This window comes from Doryrhamphus excisus, chromosome 3 (genome assembly GCF_030265055.1).
Source record: "Doryrhamphus excisus isolate RoL2022-K1 chromosome 3, RoL_Dexc_1.0, whole genome shotgun sequence".
Lineage (NCBI taxonomy): Eukaryota > Metazoa > Chordata > Actinopteri > Syngnathiformes > Syngnathidae > Doryrhamphus > Doryrhamphus excisus.
The window spans coordinates 17995897-18019107 of NC_080468.1; the positions used below are offsets into that span (position 1 = coordinate 17995897).

Genomic DNA, 23211 nt, shown 5'->3' on the forward strand with positions numbered 1-23211 from the left:
AAAGGTTCTCTCAGGTGTTATTTATAGTCCGCCAGTGGCCGACAGGAAGAGGCGGACAAAGAGAAGCAGGAAAGGCTGAAGTGTTGCTGGCGCTGTTTGCCGGACTCCTCCAGCAGAGCGAGTGGATGATTATGGTGGACGCCACGGCGGGACACAATGCTGGAACGTCAGGTTTGGACCGGTCGGTGCTGGCGAGGCTTCACGCTGCTGCTGCTGCTGCAGGTACCACCCTTCCTTCTCCATTCTCACATTGCTTGGCCACCCTGTTGGCGTTTCTACATGTTGGCATGCTAACAATCCAACATGACATCAACCGCCAGGGTCTGAGCCGCTCCAAGGCCGCCGACCAACCCTCAAGCCGCTGTAGCGTCTCCGTCTCCAAGGTGGCGTCCAGCTGGGACGGGCTGCTGATCACGCTCAGCACACCCGGACGCGGCTGCTCCTTCGCCGTGACCTCGCTGGACGGCCGCGACGATGGCGCCGACTGCCGGAGCGACGGACAGGACAAAGCGGGAGGAGTCTTCACCTGCGGGTTGCATCATCTGGAACCAGGAAGTGCCTACCTGCTGCAGGTTAAGTCCGGCAGCGGCCAGGAGGCGGCCAACGTCAGCGCCCACACCAGTAAGTTCTGAGCCGCGTTTGCAAACCATGTTTCCAGTCAGACATGGCCGCACGTCTCCTGGGCTCCAGCAGCTTCCGCTCGCCACCGAGCTCTGATTAGCAACAGGAAGTGTGCGGGCGGCGATAGGGTCCAGGCTGGAGGGCGTCCACAACAGAAGTTGTTTCCATGCCGGGCTGAGCCCACTCGCCATTTCCTGTCCTTCATTGTTCTTCTGGTGTGTGAGGACCTTTTGACACCGCTACGCCCAAACTAAACCTTGTTGGAAATGTTTGTTTTCGTTCCAAAACTGCAGCCGCCAATGACCACTGGGGGGCAGCAGAGTACAATGATTATTGTTCATTGTGTGTGTGTGTGTGTGTGTGTGTCAGCCCCCTCAGCGCCAGCGGGCCTGGGGGTGACCTCCAGGTCCTGTGACAGCCTGGGACTTTCCTGGCAGGCAGGCCCAGGCAGGACGCAGCGTTTCAGGCTGCTGTTGCGGGGACATGCCGGTACGTGACATGCATGGCACGTTCCACAAAGTCATGTGACCTGACCCCCCCTCCCCCCTTTTCCCGCTAGCCCACATGCTGACGAACGAGACTTTGGAGAGCACGGCCACGCGGCACACACTTGTCGGGCTGACTCCCGGGAGGCGCTACAATGTTACCGTGGCGACGGAGGCAGGAGGCCTGCAGAACAGCACGACCGTGGAGGCTCAGACTGGTAGGCAGGAAGGAAGGAAGGAAGGAAGGAAGGATGGATGACGACGGTCTAATGATGTTTCGTCTCTAGTCCCGTCTGCCGTTGCCAACCTGACAGCTGCCAGCAACAGCACCGCTTTGTGGTTGTCATGGGAACCGCCCGAGGGCGACCTGGACGCGCTGGTCGTCTCCCTGCGTTCCAACGGCACGAGCGCACGCGAGCTGAGTCTTCCCCCTGACGCCACGGGGATCGGCGTGGGTCAGCTGACCCCTGGCTCGGCCCATCGGGTGACGGTGACTTCTCTGAGCGGCCAGCTGTTCAACCAATCAGAGATCAGCACACGCACAGGTGGGCCCGGGATGCCTGCTTCCTCCTCCTTTCACAGTACTTCCTAACCCCGTACGCGTGTGGCACGCAGCCCCGGCGCCGGCTTCTCTCCTCGTCCTGGCCCCCTCCTCGCTCGGGGGTCTCCTGCTGTCATGGACGCCCCCTGTTGGTGGGTGTGACGGCTACAGGCTGTTTCTCTACGACGGCGCCCGGGAATTAGCCAGCACCGTCGTTCAGAAAGACGCCGTCAACTTCACCTTCCCCGGGACGGGGCTACTTCCCGGGGGAAGGTACAGAGCGACGCTGAGGGTGGAGAGCGGCGGCGTGGCGGCCGAGAGCAGCTGTGACGGCTGGACGGGTGAGAGCGGCGTTGGCATGGCGTCAGACATGGTGGGAAAACTAACCGCCTTCCGACTCAACAGCTCCGGCGCCGGCGCTCCGCCTGCACATCCGACACGCAGACGAAACCTCCCTCAGCGCCATGTGGAGCCACGCCCCCTCTGGGTCACGGGACGGCTATTTGCTGACTCTTCGCCACGGTAACCACTCCCTCTGAGCAACATCCAATCACGTCTCTGACCAGCGTGTGGCTCTGTAGGTGACGTCGCCATGGATACCAGGGAGGTGGAGCCCAACATGAGGGAGTGCACATTTAACGTCCTGACCCCTGGGAGGCGCTACACCATCACCGTGACGACCAGGAGCGGCATGGCCAGCACGTCCGTCTCTGTGGACGGACACACAGGTTGCCCATTTTGTCTTCTGTGACTGACAGCGCCCCCTGCTGACCACGAGCGTCTTGCTTCCAGTTCCCGTGGCCCTGAGTGCCGTCACGCTACGCAGCGTCGGCGTGGACAGCCTGCAGGCGTCCTGGGAAAAACCGCGTGGAGATGTGGACTCGTACAAAGTCGTGCTTCTCAAGGACGGGTGTGTTAGCTTAGCTTAGCAAAGACTAGCTTAGCAAACATGCTAGTGTGTCCCTGTGATCTTCCCCAGAGTGGCCGTTCACAACCACAGTCTTCCAGTTGGCTCCGCCTCCTTGCTGATGGCGGGCTTGGTGCCCGGCGCCCTCTACAGGCTGCAGGCCGTCACGGTCAGTGGGGGGGTGGAGTCCAAAGCCACCAGCCTGGAGGGAAGAACGGGTACGTCCAGAATGTCCTTGGGGTCACGCCGCTGCGCCCCCTGCTGGTTGTTCTGATCCCCGTCGCCATCTTTACTTCCAGCCCCGGCGTCTGTCGCCGAGGTCACCGTGGTCAACGGCGGCAGGCCGGACACGCTGCACGCGTCTTGGCATCCCGCGGCGGGCGTGGTGGACAGCTACCTGGTCCGCCTTCAGGACGGGAGTCTCAACGTCCACACGCTGGCCGTGTCGCGCTCCTCTCCGCCCGAGTGCTCCTTCAGCTCGCTGGTGCCCGGGCGCCTATACACGGTCGTCGTGGTAACAAGGAGCGGCAGCCTGGAAAATGCCACCCGAGTCCAAGCGCGCACACGTAGGCCCCGCGTGACTTCCTGCTCTGTTTCACGGTGCCGCTTCAGCCCTGACCGAACATTCCCGTCTTTTAGAACCCGCCGCCGTGCAGAATCCCACCGCCGTGCACTCGGCGAGGGAGGACTTCCTCAAGGTGTGTTAGCTTGCGCAACAAATACACGGCCCGATAGCACTGGCATGCTCTGATGTCACTTCCTGTGTCAGGTGTACTGGCGGCATGCGGCCGGAGACTTGGACTTCTACGTGGTTCTGATCTCGTACAACCACAGCGTCCTGCAGAACCAGACTGTGGCGGCCCGACGCAGCGAGTGCGCCTTTTGGTCCCTCACGCCGGGGAGGCTCTACACCGTCACCGTGGAGACGTGGAGCGGGCGCCACGTCAGCAGCGTGTCGACAGACGGGCGCACGCGTGAGTCGCAAACCCCTGGCGTGTTCTTAACGTGTTCTTAACGTGTTCTTAACGTGTTCTGACCAGCATCTTCTGCTCTTTTCTCTCAGTGCCGGCCGCCGTGGCCAACCTGTCGCTGGCCAACGTTGGATCATGTGACCTGACCGTCACCTGGAGCCCCGCCCCCGGAGACGTGGACCACTATGAGGTATGGTGGGCGTAGAGCCTCCTTTCTTCAGGTTACTGTTCCATGGATGGATGCTACAACCTGAGGTTTCATTTAAAAAGGACAGATATTATGATGATAATAAAATAAATCATAAATAACATTTCCATCCTTTACTTGATGCATACCTGAAGAAACCAGGCTGCTCCCATCATTCCATGACTCTGTTTTATGTGCTGCTCTGGCATAGCATAGCATAGCCTAGCATAGCATAGCCTAGAATACCCTAGACTAGCGTAACATGGCATTGCATAGCCTAGCATAGCATAGCATCGCCTAGAATACCCTAGACTAGCGTAACATAGCATTGCATAGCCTAGCATAGCATAGCATCGCCTAGAATACCCTAGACTAGCGTAACATGGCATTGCATAGCCTAGCATAGCATAGCATCGCCTAGAATACCCTAGACTAGCGTAACATAGCATTGCATAGCCTAGCATAGCATAGCATCGCCTAGAATACCCTAGACTAGCGTAACATAGCATTGCATAGCCTAGCATAGCATAGCCTAGAATACCCTAGACTAGTGTAACATAGCCTAGCCCAGTCTAGCATAGCATAGCCTAGCTTAGCTTAGAATACCCTACCCTAGCGTAACATAGCATAGCCTAGAATACCCTAGAGTAGCGTAACATAGCCTAGCCTAGCCTAGTCTACTCTAGCATAGCATAGCGTAGCCTAGTCTAGCATAGCATATCATAGCGTACGCTATCATTCCCAAAACAGTCAAGCATAGCATAGCCTAGTATACCCTACCCTAGCATAACATAGCCTAGCATAATGTAGCCTAGTCTAGCAGAGCATATCATAGCGTACCCTATCATACCCAAAACTAGTCGAGCCTAGCACAGCATAGCATAGCCTAGCCTAGTCTAGTTTATCATAGTGTACCCTATCATACCCAAAACTAGTTCAGCCTAGCATAGCATAGCATAGCATACCCTATCATAGCGTACCCTATCATACCCAAAACTAGTCGAGCCTAGCTTAGCATAGCCTAGCTCAGCTAGCATGTAATTTGTCACATGTGTGCAGGTCACATTACTCTTCAACGACACGCGTGTTTTTCCTGCCGTCACGCTGGACAACCACGCTGGAGGTCACCGCCTGTCCTCTTTGACCCCGGGGCGGCTCTACAAGATTGTGGTGTCGACGTTCAGCGGACCAAACCAGAGGGCCCAGTTCACGGAGGCTCGGACCGGTAGGAGTGTTTGCGGTCCACGTCTGTACTTTTGGTGACCTGACGTCGTGGCTTCCTGTCCAGTTCCTGCCGCTGTGACAAACCTGAACCTGGCCCCACGCCGAGACCCCGTGGACCCCGGCGGGGGGCTATTGGTCACGTGGACGCCGGCAGACGGAGACGTGGACGTGTACGTCGCCTCGCTGTCTGCTCCTGTGAGTCACTCGTCCTCCACCCAGTCCGAGGTCAGACTTCCTGGTTCCTGCTGTCACTTCCTGTCTCTAGGATGGATTTGTGATGGAAACCCGACTCGTGCCCAAACACATGGCCTCTTTGGACTTCCTGGATCTGATCCCAGGCCAGGCCTACAATGTCACGGTCCAATCATGTAGCGGCAAGCTAACCAATAACAACACGGCGTCCGGCCGCACAGGTGAGCTTCAGGACGGCGGAGCAGGTGGCGTCTCACACGGATGGTCGTTGATGGCTGTGCCCCGCCTCCAGCCCCGGCCCGAGTCAGCGCTCTGCAGGCCGACAACGAGCACACGGCCCACAGCCTCACCGTCACATGGGAGGGGCCGGTGGGCGTGTACGACGGCTTCACGCTGCTGATGAGCGACGCCGCCGGCGTCATTCAGGCCAATCGAACGCTCTCGCCTGAGAGCCGCGGCGAGCACCTGACGGGTCTGACGGCGGGCAAGTGGTACCGTGTGACACTGGTGACGCTGAGTGGCGGCGTGGAGTCGTCAGAGGTCACGGCGGAGGGTCAAACACGTGAGTGACGCGGGACCTCGGCACACTTCCTGGGACTCAACCCGCCTCAAACGTCTCGCCGCAGGGCCCGCCGCCGTCACCAACCTGACGGCCGCCGCCAACACGTCTTCGCTGACCTTCTCCTGGCACGCCTCCGACGGCCATGTGGACGTTTACGACCTGTCCCTCTTCGCCGTGGACGAGCAGGTAGCCGCAGGGGGCGGGAGGGAGCATCATCAGGTGGGTGGAGCCTCATCAGTCTTTGTGGTTAAAGGGGTGTGGTTAAATGAGTGAGGTCGCGATGCAGGTGGCGCTTACGCCGGTGGTGGCGGGCAAGGTCCACCCAGGCGTGGACGTCCACGTGTTCACGGGCCTGCGAGCAGGAGGACTTTATCGCCTGCGGGTGATCAGCTGGAGTCGGGACTTGAGCAGCGAGTCTTCCGTGCTCGCCAGGACGGGTCGGTGCGGACGTCGGCGTCCATTTTGCTTTTGTCTCCTTTTGTCCTGAACTCTTCATTTCCCCGCCTGCAGAGCCGGCCCCCGTCCGGCGGCTGCAGCTGGAGAGTTCCGGCCAGACGGACAAGCTGACGGCCAGCTGGCAGCACGGGGAGGGGGGGCGGAGCAGCTACCAGGTGAGTCAGGGCGTAGGCGGGGCAGCGGGTTGCGCTCCCTCGCACTACGAGAGCGTCCGTGTTGATTTCAGGTGACCTTGTGTGACCTTTCCGGAGTCACCGTGGGGGCTCAGCTGCTGGGGGCGGAGCACAGGAGTCACACGTTCACAGGCCTGACCCCCGGGAGGCGGTACCGCGCCGAGGTTGTCACACGCAGCGGCGAGCTGAGCAACCGGGCGTCCACGTTGGGACGCACAAGTAAGGCGAAGGAAAAGTAAGACTTTGCTTCGGACGAGCCACTGTCACCCTTTCCTTCCAGCACCGCAACCACCGACTCACCTGTCCGTCAAGCGAGGCTCAGCCAATGACACGCTGGAGCTGTCCTGGGCCGGCCCCGCCTCCGGGGACTATGACGGCTTTGCCGTGGCGTGGACGCCACCCGACCGCCTGTCAATCACCGGGACGCAGCTGACGAGCCGCCTGGTGGGCGGGACCTTTCCAGGCCGACGTTACAACTTCACGGTGGCAACGGTCAGCGGGGGCGGGGTGATGGGTGGGCCCGGCGTCAGCAGCCAACCAATCCAAAGAGGTGTCACTACAAGTGGGTGGAGCCTCAGCATCTCTATTGCTTTCTTTCTTTGCAATACTTTTACACTCCACCCCCCCCACAGGTCCGGCCCCCCTCAGGGCGGTCCACTGCGTCCCCGTGTCCTCCTCGTCTGTGTCGTGCTCCTGGTCTCCTCCTCTCTCCGACTGGGACTCCTACGAGGTGGAGTGTCATCGCCATGACGACGGGCACCCGATGGCCAGGCTGCGGCTGGCGGGGGGCGTCACCACGGTGACGCTGGACCACTTGGACGCCTTCCGGAGGTACTCGGTGGCGGTCCGAGTGTCGTCCTTGGGGCAGACAAGTCCGCCGGCGACGCAGACGGTCGCCACCATGATCGCCCGTGAGTCAGCACGCGCACGCGCACGCGCACGCGCACGCGCACGCGCACGCTCCGTTTGATGGACGGGCTGTCTCACCAACGGCTTTGCTCGCAGGTCCGCCGGCCCCGCCCCCCGGCCTGACCGTGAGCGAGAGGACGTCGAAGGTGACGGCGTCCTCCATCTTGTTTCGCTTCAACTGCTCCTGGTTCAGCGACGTCAATGGCGCCGTGCGATATTTTGCCATCATCGCCGCCGAGTCTGACGGTGCTGAGCTTTCATTTTTATTTGACTTCCTGTCACGTTGACGCTAACGCCACTGTCAAAACAAAAACCCCAGCTGGTGACGTCCTGCTGCCGGAGCAACGCCACCCTCTGCCTTCGTACCGCCACTACATCCACAACGCCTCAGTCCGGGCCTACCAGACCGCCTACTTCCTCAACCGATGCCCGCAGGACGCCGACGCCGCCCAGGTGAGGCTCCTTGACGCTAAACGCAAAAGTCCTTTCACAATAAAAGCTAAGGCAGCTGATGGCGTCGCTCAGGTGGTGGAGGTCAACCTGGGGGCCGGAGGAGACCGTCTGGGAGGGGCCTGTGAACCTTACCATGACGACGCCATCTTGAGCCACGGACACGGACACTTCTGTGACGGGCCGCTCAAACCCGGGACTTCTTACAGGTAATCAGGCAGGAAGTGCAACTTCTCCTCCGTGCAACCACAGATAAGATGCGTGTGTGTGTGTGTGTGTGTGTGCGTGTGTGCGTGTGCGTGTGTGTGTAGGTTGAGCGTGCGGGCGTACACTCGACTGTTTGATGAAAACAACAGAGAGTTTCCTCAGCCGCTCTTTAGCGACACCTACCTGTCCGCACCCCTCAGGACACTCACAGGTGAGACACACATGCACGCGCACACGCACAACTGTTCCCTGACCTGCACGTGGTTCCCCTCAGAGCCGCTAGGGGGCGTGGTGGAGGGCCTGAGCGCCACCGTGTTCCTCCTCGGCGTGGCGGTGGCGGCGGTGTCGCTGCTGCTGTACCGACACAGACTTCATAAAGTGTACGTGTCCCTCAGCCCCGCTTCTGGTTCTGGTTCCGGTTCTGACTCGGTTGTGTTCATCAGGGCGGCGCAGGAGAGCCCGGTGATGAGGATGAGCATGTGGAAGGAGGTGCCTCATGCAGGGATGTACGTCGCCGTGAGGAGGTCAGTGTGTGCGTGTGACGAAGGTGTGACATGTGACTAACGCGTGTGTGTTCCGTGGCAGCGTTCGTCGGGTCACCAGGTGAGTCCGATCCCAACTTCCTTCCAACTTCCTTCCAACTTCCTTCCTGACGCGTGCGTGCGTGCGTGCGTGCGTGCCTGCAGCCCCATCAAGGCGTGCCACTTCGAGTCTCACGTGGGGAAACTCCGTGCCGACGCCGGCTTCCTGCTGTCTGAGGACTTTGAGGTAGGAGTGGGCGGAGTCTACAGCCAGGGGGCGTGGCTTGACACTTTACTCTCACCAGGACCTGAAGGACGTGGGCCGGAACCAGACCATGGACGTGTCGCGTCTGCCCGAGAACCGCGCAAAGAACCGCTACAACAACATCCTGCCATGTGCGTCTGCTTCCCGCCGGTCCCGACCGCTGGCTCCGCCCACCAGGTGCGCTAACACGCGTCTCGCTGTTCCTCCAGACGATTCCACCCGCGTGAAGCTGTCGTGTCTGGATGACGACCCGTGTTCGGACTACATCAACGCCAGCTACGTTCCTGTACGTGCCCTCCCACTTCACTGGGCCACGCCCCTTTCTCACTCTGCTTGACTCCGCCCCGCTCAGGGTCACAGCTTCCGGCGCGAGTACATCGCCACGCAGGGCCCGCTCCCCGGAACCAAGGACGACTTCTGGAGGATGGTGTGGGAACATGGCGTCCACGCCGTTGTCATGGTGACGCAGTGCGTGGAAAAGGGGCGGGTACGTGCTGCCTTCGCCTCCGTCAGGTACGCCATCGCTTCCATGTGACGCCGCCTCTCGTGCAGGTCAAGTGTGAGCAGTACTGGCCCGCCCACAAGGAGGCGCTGTACTACGGGGAGCTGGTGGTCCAGATGACGTCTGAGGCGGTTCTCCCCGAGTGGACCGTCCGCGAGTTCAGGATCACGTCGGTGAGCGGTCACGCATGCGTGCAGGGGCATCAAACTCCTGCCGTGGGGGCCGAGACACGACCGTCGGCCCTCTGTCGCCACGTGCGCCCTAACGCCTGTGACTCCGCCCCCCCGTGCAGGAGAGCGGCAGCGGTCACCCTCGGCTGCTGCGTCACTTCCACTTCACCGTGTGGCCCGACCACGGCGTGCCGGAGAGCACGCACTCGCTGGTCCAGTTCGTCAGGACCGTCCGAGACTTCGTGGACCGCTCGGCCGGCGCAGGGCCCAGCGTCGTGCACTGCAGGTTGGCCCCGTTTTTCTCGCCGCACGTTTCACCCCGTCCCCTCTCAGCACGGACACCATGTTTGTGTTTAGCGCCGGCGTGGGGCGCACCGGGACCTTCATCGCCTTGGATCGGGTCCTGCAGCAGCTGGACGCCAAAGGAAGCGTGGACCTGTACGGCTGCGTGTTCGAACTGCGCCTGCACCGCCAGCACATGGTCCAGACCGAGGTGAGCCCCCCCCCCCCCCCCCCAGACACCTCCTTAGCGGCGCAGGCGCGCTGAGCGTGTCCGCTTCCTGTGGCAGAACCAGTACGCCTTCCTGCACCAGTGCGTCCGCGACGTCCTCCGAGCCCGCAAGCATCGCAGCCAGCAGGAGAGCCCGCTCTACGAGAACTTCGACCCGGACTTGTGTCGCGGTGAGAAGTCCCCCTGCCGCTTGCATCCCGCCATCGCCGCGGCAACCATGTCAACATGTCCCGCTGTTGTTTGCCCTCCAGAGCTGGTCCGCACGGGGGCGCTGGGCGTGCGCGAGCTGGCGGGATGAAGACGCCGCCTCTAGCTAGCAAGGAAAGAGCCATTTATTTTTCTATTTTATCAACGGATATTTCACTCCTATTTAAAATGTCACCTGATGTAAATATACTCCCACCTCCATGCAAATGTACACCGTGTACCACCTGACTAAAGTACTTCACAAGTATCCCCCAATGCCTGCAAGGCTTTTATTCAAAGGCGAGGCACTGCAGGCTAGCTGGTCACATGGTGCAGAAAGAGGGCGGAGCCAAGGACAGACAAACAGGAAGTGGCCTGAGTTAAAAGTGCTGAAGAGCAGGTGTCGACAGGGTCATGTGACGCTACATCTCAGAACGCTACTCCAGGAAGCCGCCGTCAGCGCTCTCGCCGCCGCACCGAGAACAGCGGCCTGGACGGCGACGGCAGCACCGGGTCAGAGTTGGGGTCCGAGGGTTTGCCCAGGCAGCGGGTCGTCGCCTCCCGCCACGGATGGTAGGCGCACTTCCTGTTCTGGAGCGCCTCGGCGCGTGCGGCGAGGGAGCGTGCGCACACGGTCAGCAGCACGATGAGCGCGCCCAGCAGCAGCGCCGCCACGGGCCACAGGACGCAGTGCAGCAGCACGCTGGCGTCGTGCGAGCGCCGCCACAGCACGTCGTCGGGCCTGCAACGACAGCGAGAAGAGCTTCCTGTGGCCGTGCGCGGCGGCCGAACGTGTGCACCCACCTCCTGTGCTGGTTGAAGAAGCACGTGAAGCTCTGGCCCGACACCTGCCGCCCGAAGTACTCCTCCCACCGCAGCACGCTCTCGCGGTTCTTCTGGTTGTCACGCTCGCACGGCGGCACGTACGAGCACTGCGGACCAATCACAGGACACGCTCAGCATTACTAACCTCTCCTTTGGTTCTCAGGAGGCCTGGAGGCGGGGTTACTCATTTTCTATTTTTAACTTCACAACGTGTACAAAACAAATGTAGTCATTAAGAAGGAAATGACTTCAGTAATGAGGAACAATTACTCAGAGGCCCCGCCCACCTGCAGACGAGTGTGTGTGTGTGTGTACACGATGGCGTCAGAGTGGGCGTAGCTCGGTCATTGCAGGATGCTTCACAGGACATCCCCTCATCGCCGTGGCGACCGAGCAGCACGGATGACGCAGCGTCTCTATATTTACTCTTGTTGCCGTAGCGACACAGCCTCGTCAGGCCGCTGGCATCTTGGACCTCTGTGACCTTGAGTGTCGGACTGGTGGCGTGCAACGAAAAGTGGGCGGTACCTTGGGGTTCAGAAGCAGCTGCTGCTCGTCAAAGTGCAGCAGCGATAAGGACGACGACTCCGAGTTGTTGACAAAGACCTGCAGGCACGGATACAGCGACGTCCCCTTGCAGGCCGCCCCGCACGTGAACACGCACTCGAACGTTTCCTCCGCACGCAGCACCGACACCACCTACAGGAGGGAGCAGGTAGTGCACATGATGGAGGAAATGCCTGCTGGGGGTGGCAAACAGTCAACAACACTGAGGAAAGATGTTGCATGAAGGTACAGAAGATCATGCTGCATGAAGGCATAGAAGATCATGCTGCATGAAGGCAAAGAAGATGTTGCATGAAGGTACAGAAGATCATGTTGCATGAAGGTAAAGTAGGAGAGGAATAGGTAAGAGTAGGTAGAATGATGGTGAAGAGTGTGTCGAGCGAAGATCATATTGCATGAATGTAAAGAAGATGTTGCATGAAGGTAAAGTAGGAGAGGAATAGGTAAGAGTAGGTAGAATGATGGTGAAGAGTGTGTCGAGCGAAGATCATATTGCATGAATGTAAAGAAGATGTTGCATGAAGGTAAAGTAGGAGAGGAATAGGTAAGAGTAGGTAGAATGATGGTGAAGAGCGTGTCGAGCGAAGATCATATTGCATGAATGTAAAGAAGATGTTGCATGAAAGTCATGGAAAACGTTGCATGAAGGTAAAGGGAGAGGATAATGCATGAAGAACATCATGTGGGGTGAAAGAAGAAGATCTCACGGTGCAGTTGGCGCTCGTGCTGTGCAGGCTGTGCAGAACGGGGCTGAGCCAACAGAATCCCAGGATGAAGAGACTCAGCACCCCGCACGCCATCAGGAACAATCCCAGCCGGATGCTGCGATCCTCCGCCTCCGAGTACTCCAACGAAACACGCGTCTTCGCCATGGCCTCCACACGCACTCCTCTGTCTGCATGGAGAGGAGGAGGAGGAGGAGGAGGAAGAGGAGCGCCAAGTGCTCTGAGTCCTGTTGCCCCCCCCCCCCCACACCCCCCCCCTTCCCCAGCCAGCCTCTCTCACCTACACACACACACAGGAAGTTGTTGTTACATATCAGAGCTTTCATTTGACGGCCCTTGTCCATGTTCCACTGGAGATAATCCTCTCAGTGCGCGGGGCCAGTATTGATTGCTGGAGCTGTCACATGACTGTCATGTGACAGCTGAGACGGTGAATGATGTGCCGACGACAGATGGCGTCCTCCATCCTCGGCAAATCAAATCACGTGACATCAATCAACACTGAGCGCGTGTAGCAAAGCAGCGACGTGACACGTGGCGCCACCGTGTGGACAAAGCGGCGACCGTGGTGATGATGATGATGATGCTGATGATGATGAAGCAGGCGAGGCAGGACTCCCGGCTTTCATTAACAGAATATTTATTTGTTGCTATGAAAACACTAGCTGCCATATTGAGTCCAGGTCACATGGCTCTGTGGGCGTGTCCCAGGCGTGGCTGCCGCCAGCTGTCGCCACGGTAACCAAGGTGGCTGCCTGGCAACCGGCTCTGTGGCGGTTTCCGTGGAAACCTGCTGAGCGTCAGAATCCCTGTGGTGCCGGCGAAAGGAATGTCGGGACGTTTGGGAAGAACCTTGAGCGCCTGTCCGTTGTTGCCGGGTAGACGTAAACACGACAGAGTGAGGCTTCCTGTCGGCTGACAACATCCTTCGTCCTCCTCCATGAGCAGTGACCTGACCGTCGGAACAGGAAATGGAAGTTGACAAGGAGGAGGGGTCGGTCCCATAGACCAATGGCGGGCAGGCGGGCAGGCTGGCAGGCAGCTGGGCCACAGCCAATCAGAAGGCCTGCTGGGCGGGGTTGTAGTTGAAAGTGGAGGGAACGTGAGGTCGCTCTTCGAGTTTGTCGTACTCCAGGTGGAACTCCTGAGAGGCGGAAGGAACGTTAGCATTCCGTGCCCGTGCGCATGCGTGCGTGCGTGCACGTGGTCACCTTGGCGACCTTCCTCCAGTTGAGGCAGTCGAAGAAGTAGTAGGTCCCCCTCTCGTAGGCGTTGGTCTTCAGCGTGGGCTCCATCCCGGGCGCCCTGGTGATCCACAAGCGCTCCTCCTTGTGGTAGCGCCAGTCCCGGTTGAAGCTGCGGACAAAGACAGGAAGTCAGCACGCCGCCCGGTGGCGCCGGGCCGGGAGTGGGCGGGGCTCTCACAGCTCAACGGCCGCCAGCAGCTGCAGGAGGTCGCCGCCGTTCATGTAGTAGAGGTAAAAGAGAAGGTCCTCGCCGTATCGGGACAGCTTGATGGCGGCCAGCTGCGGAGCACACACACTCGTGGAACACTCGTGGACGCGGACGCGCACGCCAGGGCCTACCTTGTCCCGGATGTGGATGTTGGTCAAATACTCTGACGGCACGTGGAAGTCTGTGAGGGGGCGGAGACAGAAGGACAAGTCAGAGGCGAGCGCGGTTCCGTGCGATTACTCAACTCACCGATGTCCTGTGGCCGACACGGCGCCGACGCCCACGGAGACGCGAACTTGGGGTAAAGATTCCTGATGGGAGAGGAGAACAGCGAGCGTGAGCGACCTTTGCCCTGCGGGGGTTGCTGCGGAGACTCGAGCTCGTACTCGGGGGAGTTGAGGTTGAGGCCCAGCGTGGTGAGGTCGGAGCCCAGCGCCAGGTGCACCATTCCCGGGTCCGTCTCCGCCGCCCGGATGAACGTCAGCAGGCCAATCATTCCAAACTGGTCCGTTACCATGCCGACCGGGATGTTGGTCACGCGCCCTGCACACGCACACAATGAGGGGGCGGACGCGGCGCGGCTTGCATGCACGTGTGCGCGCCTCACCGTCAGGAAGCACCTGGATTCCTTTCTTCTGCTGGTTGTTGTTGCTCGGCACCGCCGAACCTTTATCCCCCGGGAACTTGGGACCATCTGAGTTGGAGGCGGGCTTCCCCGATGAGCTGAGACTCTGATTGGCAGCAGAAAAAACAGTCAAGTGACAGGAAGCGACAGGAAGCGACATGACGACGGCGGGCGCGCCACACACCGCTTTCCCATCCTCGCCGGCGCCGCTCGGGTCCTTCGTTTGGTAGTTGGGCCCGGGGAGCGCTGGGAAGTCTTCGTTGTGGATGGAGAAGTCCTGCGACTGCTCGTTGGACGGCTTCGTTACCATGCCGACTGCAGGGGGCAGAGCACACAGTCACGAGGGGGCTCGCGCCGCTGGCACGCGGCTGGCGGAGCTCTCTCACCGTACGGCGCCCGCCCGGCCAGCGGGTTGAGCAGCGGCATGGGATTGGATCCCCCGTCCCGCCGACTGCGGTCTGCGAGGGCCGGGAAGTCGGACAGGTCCAGCCCGGTGACGTTTTCGCTGCCGTCTGCACACACGGGCATGTCAGGGGGCGGGTCTGGGGGCGTGTCTGGGGAGGCGAGGCGAGGCGGGGCGAGGCGGGCTTACCTGTGCCGTTGAAGATGTTGCTGGCAAGAGAGTTGTTCATGTTGAAGCCAGGATTCCTGCTCACGCCGAAACCTGACATGCTAACACACACGCTCTTCTTGGGCCGGTCCAGGTCAAGGTGAAAGGTCAAAGGTGAAAGGTTAGAGGTTCTACCTGTTGATGGTGAAGGCTTGTCGCGACTGCTGCTGCTTGGGCATCCCGATGATGCTGGGCGACGACCTGCTGGGACTCCCCATGCTTCCGCTCCTTCCCCCGGCCCCGCCTCCTCGCTCTCCTCCCATCCCGATTGGCTGACCCGCGGGCCCGCCCACCTGCTGGTTGTGGTTGAGGACGCTGCGGCTGCTCATGGGCAGAATCCCCCTGCGGCCGGCGACACGGGGATGAGCGGGCTAAGCGCGGGCGGCTAAGGGGCGCGGGCGGGCGTACCTGCTCGGCGAGGGGGGCGTGTGCATGCTGCCGCTGTTGGTGGTGCCGGCGTGACCCGACAGCTGGCCGGCCGACTGATTGAGGCCGCTTCGACTCAACGGCGGCGCCGCGCTGCTGTTGATGCTGCGCATGGGGAAGCCCAACGCACCTGGAGAGACGGACAGGAAGTGAGGCGAAAGCGGGGGCCTGTTGCGGCCCACGCACACCGCCGCGACTTACTCTGAGGACCGTACAAACTCGCCCCCAGCTGAGACAGCTGACCCGGCGACGACGCAGAGGAAGACGCCAACATCTGAAAAGGAAAGAGGTCGTCAAAGCGGCGGTCCCACAACCAATCAGGCTCCTCCAAACAAACGTCTTACGTCTTTGTCGGTGCGGTGGGGGACGAACATAGACTGCTGGCTGTAGTAGAGGCTGGACTCGTCAGAGTAGTCGCCCTCTACCCCCCCCTCCATGAACTTCTTCCGGTTAGCACCAAACATGCCCGTGTGTCACCTGTCACAAACCAATGACGTCACAGTGCTGGCCCGAGCGCTCACCTGACGCAAGGAGGTGGGCGTGGCCAAGCTAATATGTCTGCCCGACACCAGAAAGATGTTTCAGCGGGAGCACGGCTGGCAGGTGTCAACATGTCCGCGCTAGCATGCTAGCGTGCTAGCCGAGCCGCTACCGCGCTTTCAGGTGAGCAAACTTCACGTCTGATCACGAATGCTCGTTTCTGTCATACACGTCTGTTGGTGTTTCCGGTGTTTGACTTGACTTTCACAAAGACATGCTGCTTTTGGATGGATGTGCGATACCGTCACCGCAAGTGTTAGCCAGGGAAGCTAGCGCTAGCATTGATGCTAGTCCAGGCTTGCTACGGTGCTTGGTGGCGTGTTGGTGATGTTCGAGGGGTAGTTCGGTGTCCGATGCAGAGATGGTGAGTGAAGTGACTTTAGGAAGCAGCCTTTTCCCAAAAGAGCACACAAGAGAGCTAGTTAGCTTGGTGGCTAATGCAGCTAACACGACCGGCTTTGCTAACCATCCGCCGAAGCTAGCAAAGACTACTGTCAAATGGACTGATCGGGACTAAACAGGTTCCCGGTTCAGCACCAAGGACTGCTGTGTTTTATTTCCGCCGTGGGCCCATTGTGTCTGCTAGCTGCTCGAACAACAACAACAACAAAAAGCAACGTCGGCTACTGGCGGGAGAAACGTCCTCGTTATGCCCGCTTTCGGTCACAGTTCGCCCGCCTAGACGCCGACGAACTGCCGGTGATGTAGTCACTAACACGCGCAGCTGGCACAGATAAACACGCACGTTTAAAAAGAAATGTTTAAAAGAAACACCTTACCGCATCAATCTTTCTGCACCGCTACAAACCAAGATGGCCGACATGTCTTTCCACACAGAGAGCATCATGGGAAGTCTTTCCAGCGCCTCCATTCTGTTCTATTGTACTGTGTGCTGTAGGTACTTTAGTATATTCCACTCTAGTCCGTGCTGTTCTGTTAATGATAATATTAATAATAATATTCGATGTAGAATTATAAAGAATTTACGTACGACAGGATACAGAAATAGTCCGACCAGAATATGAGCGTGCAATAGAATAATGCAGGAAAAGCGTGTAATGTCTCCATCTAGTGGCCGAAAGCGGCACATACAAATGTCTCCATCAAGCGGCCGTGAGAGGAATGAGGGCAGACGGGAATTGCATGAAGTTTATTCCATCTTTTTCTGCATAAATAACATTTGAAAGAACAAACACGAGACAAACTTTTGGCTTTTGCAGACGTTTGGCAGTGTTTAAGTGTTTAGTGGGGGGTGGGGGTCGGGGGGTTCTTAAAGGGACAGGCGGTCCAAACATGCATGAAGAACATGCACACGAGTCCCGGTCGGCGTGGCGCTAAAGGCCAGCGAGCACGAGGACACGGGAGATTGCTATGGCTTAAGGGGGCGGGGCCTCCCCAGGTAGAAAAATAGAAGTGAGGAAGATGATTCTTTGTCATGTGGTCTTTCTTCACAGCGACCCCTCCCCCACCTAGAAGGAACCGCTGCTTTGCTGCAAGGCACACAGGTCCGAGGGGGGAGGGGGAGGGGGTAGGTGGGACGTGCAGCAGGTGAAGGGTCAGAGGTCAGCCACTCTGCGGGGAAACAGACACATGTAAGTCACATGACACGTAAAAAGCATCTTGTTTTGACTGCAGATGTGCATGCGGCGTGCGTGCCTCCCCCTCCCCCCTCCATCTTCCTCGAAGTTAATCCCGCGTGTTGCGGCAGATGGCGCGGCCGCATGCGCCTGCCGCCGCCCGTCTGGTTATGAATGATTGCACGCTGTCAGGCATTAAGTTGGACCATAATCCAGCAGCATATGTGGCTTCCCTCCTTCGCACCTGACATGCCGCCCACGCCGCTTCCTCGCCAGCGGGTGGCGCTGCGGCTCCTGTCGGGGGGGTCGTGCACTCTGACCCCTGCGTCGAGAAGCCGCCGCCGCCGCTGCTGTGGTAGTGGCACGTTTGCCTGGAAGATGGCGGCCTTGGCACGTGCTAGCCATGCCGCCCGCCGGAACCCGCATCTTTCCCGAAGTCGTCCACGAGGGTCGGCCCGTGACCTTTCACGTGAATGTCGGCGTGCACGTGTGCCCGTGGCTCGTGCACGCTCCAAGGAGGCCAAGAAAGGAAGCATAGGAGCAGAAAAGGAGCGGACAAAGGGGCGTGCACGTTTCCACATGAGCGCACGCCGCCATCATTTACGCATCGGCGGCGTCACCGTGTGTCACACGGCGCTGCCGCGTGCGTGCGTGCGTGCATGCGTGCGTGCGTGCGGCTTGAAGGAGCATCATGCCAACAATTCAAAGCTTCACCAAGCTAGCTGCCAGCTAAACAATTAGCTTACATAAGCGCTGGCGTCGCCGTGACCCCAGCTAACATGACTGCTAATCACGCTAACGACACGCCGTGCACGAGGCCCGTTGTCCACCTTGACCAACAGATAACCTTTGACCTGCCCGGTTCAGTCTTTTGTGTGCGTGGAGGACCGCCCGTGCGCGTGCACGTGCACGTGCGTTGTGTTACGTAACTTCCTCCTCGCGCCGTTTCTCCCGCCTCCAGCGCTGGCCGGCCTGTGGACTTGCAGGAAGTAACTGGCGCTAATCTCTGGCTTTGAGGTTCTGCTGCTCGACACTTTAAGAACACGCGTGTGCGCGTGACGAGCGCTCATGCACTTACGAAGCGGTGCGGCGTGTGTGTGCGTGTTTCTATGAATGGCGTGCACGGCGTGAGATTATGGAAGTAAAGTGAGGATTAAAGCGTTGGCAGTTTTAGTGTGAGCATCCAAAGGAGACGTCCATCACGGGCTCGGCTTTCACCGCATCCTTCCCCTCTTTTAATCTGCACACATGACCCGTGACCCGTGACACCGCCCTTCAAGGACACGCTGGCACGCCACGCCAACGCGGGCCTTCCCCCCCGTACCTTAGCGTGTGCTTAACGCGGAGCTGTCTTGTTGTGGACGTTGGCGTGTTGCACTTCATGCCTGCAAGCCAACATGTCTGAACGTGTTCCAGGAGTTGGCGTGTGCTGTACGTGCAGGTCAGCGTGAGAGTCGGCGTGTTGTACGACATACGTGTGAGCGAGGACGCTTCTTGGCGTGTTGTTTTGGTTAGCACGCGGTAGCTGTGTTCTTTTGGTTAGCATGCGGGGTTGGCACGTCGCGGAGGTCAGTGAGCGGTGTGGGTTCAGGCGAACACGTGACATGGTGAACGCGTGTGCGGCTGCACGTATGTTCTATACGTTGGCGTACACGTGTAGGTGATTAGCATCCATCTGTGGTGCGTTGAGGGGTAAAAAAAAAAAAAACTGTCATCATCTGTCTCCTGTGGGTTGCCATGGAAACGAGCAATTATGGCGTGAGATGACATGAAAGTAATGAAAGAGGCGGGCCGAGGTGCGCATCCCGTTCTGGTCCACTGGGTCCAGATGTACGTGAATGTACGCTTTTCGTTGCGCTTACGCAACGGGCCTGCAGGACTCGGCCCAGTTAGGAAGTGGACCGGAAGTGGACCCACAACCCCCCCACCCCCCCGCTCCACCCCAGAAGGAAAGTCGCCCGTGACGTCATCACGCGTGCCACTGACCTGCTCGCAGTCATGTGTCCGTGCGGCGGTCCTCGGAGGGAAAGAGAGGTTTTGGGACGGAACCTGAGAGGAGAGACGCGCCGGGCCGGCCCCGGCGGCGATATGTACAGGTGGCGGGCGCCCCGACCCTACAGGTCCGTTTCCCGCGTGTCCAGGCAGAAGGCGTACAGGGAGGTTTTCAGGTCCAAGGTGCTGTTGGCCTTCACGTCGCTCTTCTCCGGCCCCCCCGCCGAGTCCTGGTCGTGCTTGAGCTCGGGGGAGGCGGGCTCGTCCTTGAGGGAGGACTGGTCCTGGTCGGTCTCGCGGTGGTAGAAGTAGTTGAAGTTGGACACGATGACGGGCACGGGCAGGGCGATGGTCAGCACGCCGGCGATGGCGCACAGCGAGCCCACGATCTTGCCGCCCACCGTCACCGGCCTCATGTCGCCGTAGCCCACCGTCGTCATGGTAACCACGGCCCACCAGAAGGCGTCCGGGATGCTGGAGAAGTGCGACTCGGGCTCGTCGGCCTCGGCGAAGTAGACGGCGCTGGAGAAGAGGATGACGCCGATGAAGAGGAAGAAGATGAGCAGGCCCAGCTCGCGCATGCTGGCCTTGAGGGTCTGGCCCAGGATCTGCAGGCCCTTGGAGTGGCGGGACAGCTTGAAGATGCGGAAGACGCGCACCAGGCGGATGACGCGCAGGATGGCCAGCGACATGGCCTGCTGGCCGTTCTGGTGCTCCTGGCCCTGCTCGGCCAGCTCGGTGCCCAGCGTGATGAAGTAGGGCATGATGGACATGATGTCGATGATGTTCATGATGGTCTTGGAGAACTCCGACTTGCTGGGGCAGGCGAAGAAGCGCACGAAGAGCTCAAAGGTGAACCAGATGACGCAGGTGGTCTCGATGATGAAGAAGGGGTCGCTGAAGGTGAGCGAGGGCCGCACGGCCGTGCCGTTGTCCGGCCGGCTCGTGGCCGGGAGCTCGCGCTCGTCGCGGAACTCCGGCAGCGTCTCCAGGCAGAAGGTGATGATGGAGATGGTGATGACGATGACGGACACGATGGCGATGCCGCGCGCCGGGCTGGAGCTCTCCGGGTACTCGAAGATCAGCCACACCTGCTTCTGGAACTCGTTCTGGGGCAGCGGCTTCTCCTCCTCCTTGATGAAGCCCTCGTCCTCCCGGAAGCGCTCCATGGCCTCCTCGCCCAGCTGGTAGAAGCGGATCTCGTCGGCGAACACGTCGATGGACACGTTGACGGGCCGCCGGATCTTGCCGCCCGACTGGTAGAAGTACAGGATGCCGTCGAAGCTGGGCCGGTTGCGGTCGAAGAAGTACTCGTTGCGCAGGGGGTCGAAGTACTTGATCCGCTTGGCCGGGTCGCCCAGCAGGGTGTCCGGGAACTGGTTCAGGGTGCCCAGCTGGGTCTCGTACCTCAGGCCGGCGATGTTGATGAGCACCCGCTCGTTGCTGTCCGACTCCAGGTCCAGGTCCAGCAGCTCGTCGTCGAACAGATGTGGACTGTGGTCGGCGCGCAGCAGCGCGTCCATGGTGTTCTCGCTGCAGCTCAGCGTGCTGTTCATGTCGTTGATCCTCCACGCTCCCTGAGGAGGATGGGGAGGAGGAGGATGGGGAGGAGGAGCGGGAGCGGGACTCCCCCCGCCGCCGCCACCGCCAACGCCGCCGCCGCGTGTGTTCAGTTCTTTGCTAAAGTCCTCCACCAGTCCGGACTGGACCAAGTCCAGCTGCTCTCCATTGTTGGCGCCTCCGTTCTCAAAGCTGACCAAGGCGACCTCCATCTCAGTGACGTCTCACTCTCTCATGTCTCATCTCCTCTCATCCTCATCCTCGTCGTCACGTCTCAGCGCGCCCGCACCGCCGTGCACCGCCGTGCACCGCCGTCCTCCCCTCGTGCGCGCGTCCGCCAGGAGAAGACGTCCAAAGTGGAGTGAGAACGTTGGAGGAACAATCCTCCCGCCCCCGTCGCTCCGCCCCCTCACCATCCCCCCACCTCTTTGTGGCGCTCCACGCGTTCATCTCTGTGTGTCCAATCAGCATGCTCGCAATGCTACATTGGCCCCGCCCACTGCCCATCATCTTATATCATCAAATCCACACAAGGCTTTATTCTCAATGAGCGCTCCTTCTACCACACCGTACACGCTAGCGTGTACTTTTACTGCACTCTACCTTCCTCACATACACGGTACACACCAACGTGTACTTTTACTGCACTCTACCTTCCTGACATACACCGTACACACCAACGTGTACTTTTACTGCACTCTACCTTCCTGACATACACCGTACACGCTAGCGTGTACTTTTACTGCACTCTACCTTCCTGACATACACCGTACACACCAACGTGTACTTTTACTGCACTCTACCTTCCTGACATACACCGTACACGCTAGCGTGTACTTTTACTGCACTCTACCTTCCTCACATACACCGTACACGCTAGCGTGTACTTTTACTGCACTCTACCTTCCTCACATACACCGTACACGCTAGCGTGTACTTTTACTGCACTCTACCTTCCTCACATACACCGTACACGCTAGCGTGTACTTTTACTGCACTCTACCTTCCTGACATACACCGTACACGCTAGCGTGTACTTTTACTGCACTCTACCTTCCTGACATACACCGTACACACCAACGTGTACTTTTACTGCACTCTACCTTCCTGACATACACGGTACACGCTAGCGTGTACTTTTACTGCACTCTACCTTCCTGACATACACCGTACACATCAATGTGTACTTTTACTGCACTCTACCTTCCTGACATACACGGTACACACCAATATGTACTTTTACTGCACTCTACCTTCCTGACATACACGGTACGCGCTAGTGTGTACTTTTACTGCACTCTACCTTCGTGACATACAAGTACACACCAATATGTACTTTTACTGCACTCTACCTTCGTGACATACACGGTACACACCAATGTGTACTTTTACTGCACTGTACCCTCATGACATACAAGTACACACCAATGTGTACTTTTACTGCACTATACCTTAATGACATACAAGTACACACCAATGTGTACTTTTACTGCACTCTACCTTAATGACATACAAGTACACACCAATGTGTACTTTTACTGCACTATACCTTAATGACATACAAGTACACACCAATGTGTACTTTTACTGCACTATACCTTAATGACATACAAGTACACACCAATGTGTAGTTTTACTGCACTCTACCTTAATGACATACAAGTACACACCAATTGCCACCAAGTATATTCCATCCAAGTCTAATGAGGTTGATCTGGTCCAATATTTGTTTAGTGTATATTAATACAGCTGGTTGGGGGTTCAAATTCTCTTGTTTATTTCAATTAATTCTCAAGATGTTTATTGATATTTACTTTTATTTAGACATTACATACATTATTTATTCTATTAATATCTACGTATTTATGTCTTTCATGTCCACAATGGTTGAAACTTACTTGATCATTTATTCCTGTTTTATGTTTATTGATGATATATTTCTATGTTTTCCTGTGCAGTATGTCATTATTAATATAATAATATTTGATATGATGATATAATTACTTTTTAAATGCCTCCCTTTCTTTTCTTTACACAGTATACATTTTTATTTATTTATTAAATTATTATTATTCAATTATTATTGATTTATTTAATACATAATTATTATTCACATTATTCATATTCTTATTTTTATCCTTTTGATTAAAAAAAATATAATTCCATACTGATTATGTGTATAGTATGTATATACGGTATGTACTGTATATATACACATGGTATATAGTATGTGTATATGAATATGTGTCACGTATATACGTGATGCACT

At 58.1% G+C, this 23211-nt stretch overlaps 4 protein-coding genes across 5 annotated transcripts; 1 reads left to right on the forward strand and 3 right to left on the reverse strand.

Moving 5' to 3' along the window:
• The first annotated feature begins 13 nt into the window (after nt 1-13).
• Nucleotides 14-19523, forward strand: ptprb (protein tyrosine phosphatase receptor type b). Of its 2 annotated transcripts, XM_058067411.1 has the most exons (40): nt 14-222; nt 321-621; nt 991-1110; nt 1181-1324; nt 1394-1651; nt 1722-1988; nt 2053-2169; nt 2229-2375; nt 2440-2557; nt 2627-2772; nt 2854-3120; nt 3194-3252; nt 3324-3528; nt 3618-3715; nt 4772-4937; nt 5001-5131; nt 5202-5349; nt 5421-5690; nt 5755-5909; nt 5977-6127; nt 6201-6301; nt 6373-6538; nt 6600-6881; nt 6952-7230; nt 7325-7474; nt 7548-7681; nt 7754-7887; nt 7990-8096; nt 8160-8265; nt 8329-8409; nt 8471-8488; nt 8572-8653; nt 8712-8802; nt 8881-8957; nt 9024-9158; nt 9224-9346; nt 9466-9629; nt 9701-9836; nt 9913-10024; nt 10106-19523. In XM_058067411.1, exons 1-40 carry the CDS (start codon nt 157-159, stop codon nt 10150-10152), a joined length of 5859 nt encoding a protein of 1952 aa, XP_057923394.1. In that variant the 5' UTR covers nt 14-156; the 3' UTR covers nt 10153-19523. The 2 variants fall into 2 exon arrangements, with proteins under 2 accessions (XP_057923394.1, XP_057923395.1); XM_058067412.1 differs by lacking the exon at nt 14-222 and having other exon boundaries at nt 337-621; nt 915-1110.
• LOC131125704 (calcium-activated potassium channel subunit beta-4-like) lies at nt 9871-12636 on the reverse strand. Its single transcript, XM_058067503.1, has 5 exons — nt 12438-12636; nt 12140-12327; nt 11394-11564; nt 10845-10972; nt 9871-10782 (listed from the first exon to the last, which is right to left on the reverse strand). The coding sequence occupies exons 1-5, from the start codon at nt 12499-12501 to the stop codon at nt 10497-10499; spliced, it is 837 nt and encodes a 278-aa protein (XP_057923486.1). The 5' UTR covers nt 12502-12636; the 3' UTR covers nt 9871-10496.
• Nucleotides 12800-16725, reverse strand: LOC131125683 (CCR4-NOT transcription complex subunit 2-like). The gene is made up of 15 exons (XM_058067472.1): nt 16593-16725; nt 15618-15750; nt 15475-15547; nt 15256-15403; nt 14983-15189; nt 14830-14909; nt 14624-14749; nt 14422-14552; nt 14220-14343; nt 13999-14155; nt 13862-13923; nt 13744-13793; nt 13583-13683; nt 13369-13513; nt 12800-13301 (listed from the first exon to the last, which is right to left on the reverse strand). The coding sequence occupies exons 2-15, from the start codon at nt 15735-15737 to the stop codon at nt 13215-13217; spliced, it is 1611 nt and encodes a 536-aa protein (XP_057923455.1). The 5' UTR covers nt 15738-15750; nt 16593-16725; the 3' UTR covers nt 12800-13214.
• Nucleotides 16947-21288, reverse strand: LOC131125681 (potassium voltage-gated channel subfamily A member 1). Its single transcript, XM_058067470.1, has 2 exons — nt 19377-21288; nt 16947-17385 (listed from the first exon to the last, which is right to left on the reverse strand). The coding sequence occupies exon 1, from the start codon at nt 21152-21154 to the stop codon at nt 19505-19507; it is 1650 nt and encodes a 549-aa protein (XP_057923453.1). The 5' UTR covers nt 21155-21288; the 3' UTR covers nt 16947-17385; nt 19377-19504.
• Between the last annotated feature and the right edge of the window lie 1923 nt (nt 21289-23211).

Excerpts from the sequence above, each read along its gene's own strand:
- ptprb (XM_058067411.1), top strand. The coding sequence starts at position 157 with ATGCTGGAACGTCAGGTTTGGACCGGTCGGTGCTGGCGAGGCTTCACG. Across the intron at positions 5,910-5,976 it reads GCGGGAGGGAGCATCATCAG|GTGGCGCTTACGCCGGTGGT; the intron begins GTGGGTGGAGCC and ends GTCGCGATGCAG. Across the intron at positions 8,097-8,159 it reads ACCCCTCAGGACACTCACAG|AGCCGCTAGGGGGCGTGGTG; the intron begins GTGAGACACACA and ends GGTTCCCCTCAG.
- LOC131125704 (XM_058067503.1), bottom strand. The coding sequence starts at position 12,501 with ATGGACAAGGGCCGTCAAATGAAAGCTCTGATATGTAACAACAACTTC. Across the intron at positions 12,328-12,437 it reads CTTCCTGTGTGTGTGTGTAG|ACAGAGGAGTGCGTGTGGAG; the intron begins GTGAGAGAGGCT and ends CTCTCCATGCAG. Across the intron at positions 11,565-12,139 it reads GCACGAGCGCCAACTGCACC|GTGGTGTCGGTGCTGCGTGC; the intron begins GTGAGATCTTCT and ends TCCCTCCTGTAG.
- LOC131125683 (XM_058067472.1), bottom strand. The coding sequence starts at position 15,737 with ATGTTTGGTGCTAACCGGAAGAAGTTCATGGAGGGGGGGGTAGAGGGC. Across the intron at positions 14,750-14,829 it reads CAACATCTTCAACGGCACAG|ACGGCAGCGAAAACGTCACC; the intron begins GTAAGCCCGCCT and ends CCGTGTGTGCAG. Across the intron at positions 13,514-13,582 it reads CTGCTGGCGGCCGTTGAGCT|CTTCAACCGGGACTGGCGCT; the intron begins GTGAGAGCCCCG and ends CTTTGTCCGCAG.
- LOC131125681 (XM_058067470.1), bottom strand. The coding sequence starts at position 21,154 with ATGGAGGTCGCCTTGGTCAGCTTTGAGAACGGAGGCGCCAACAATGGA.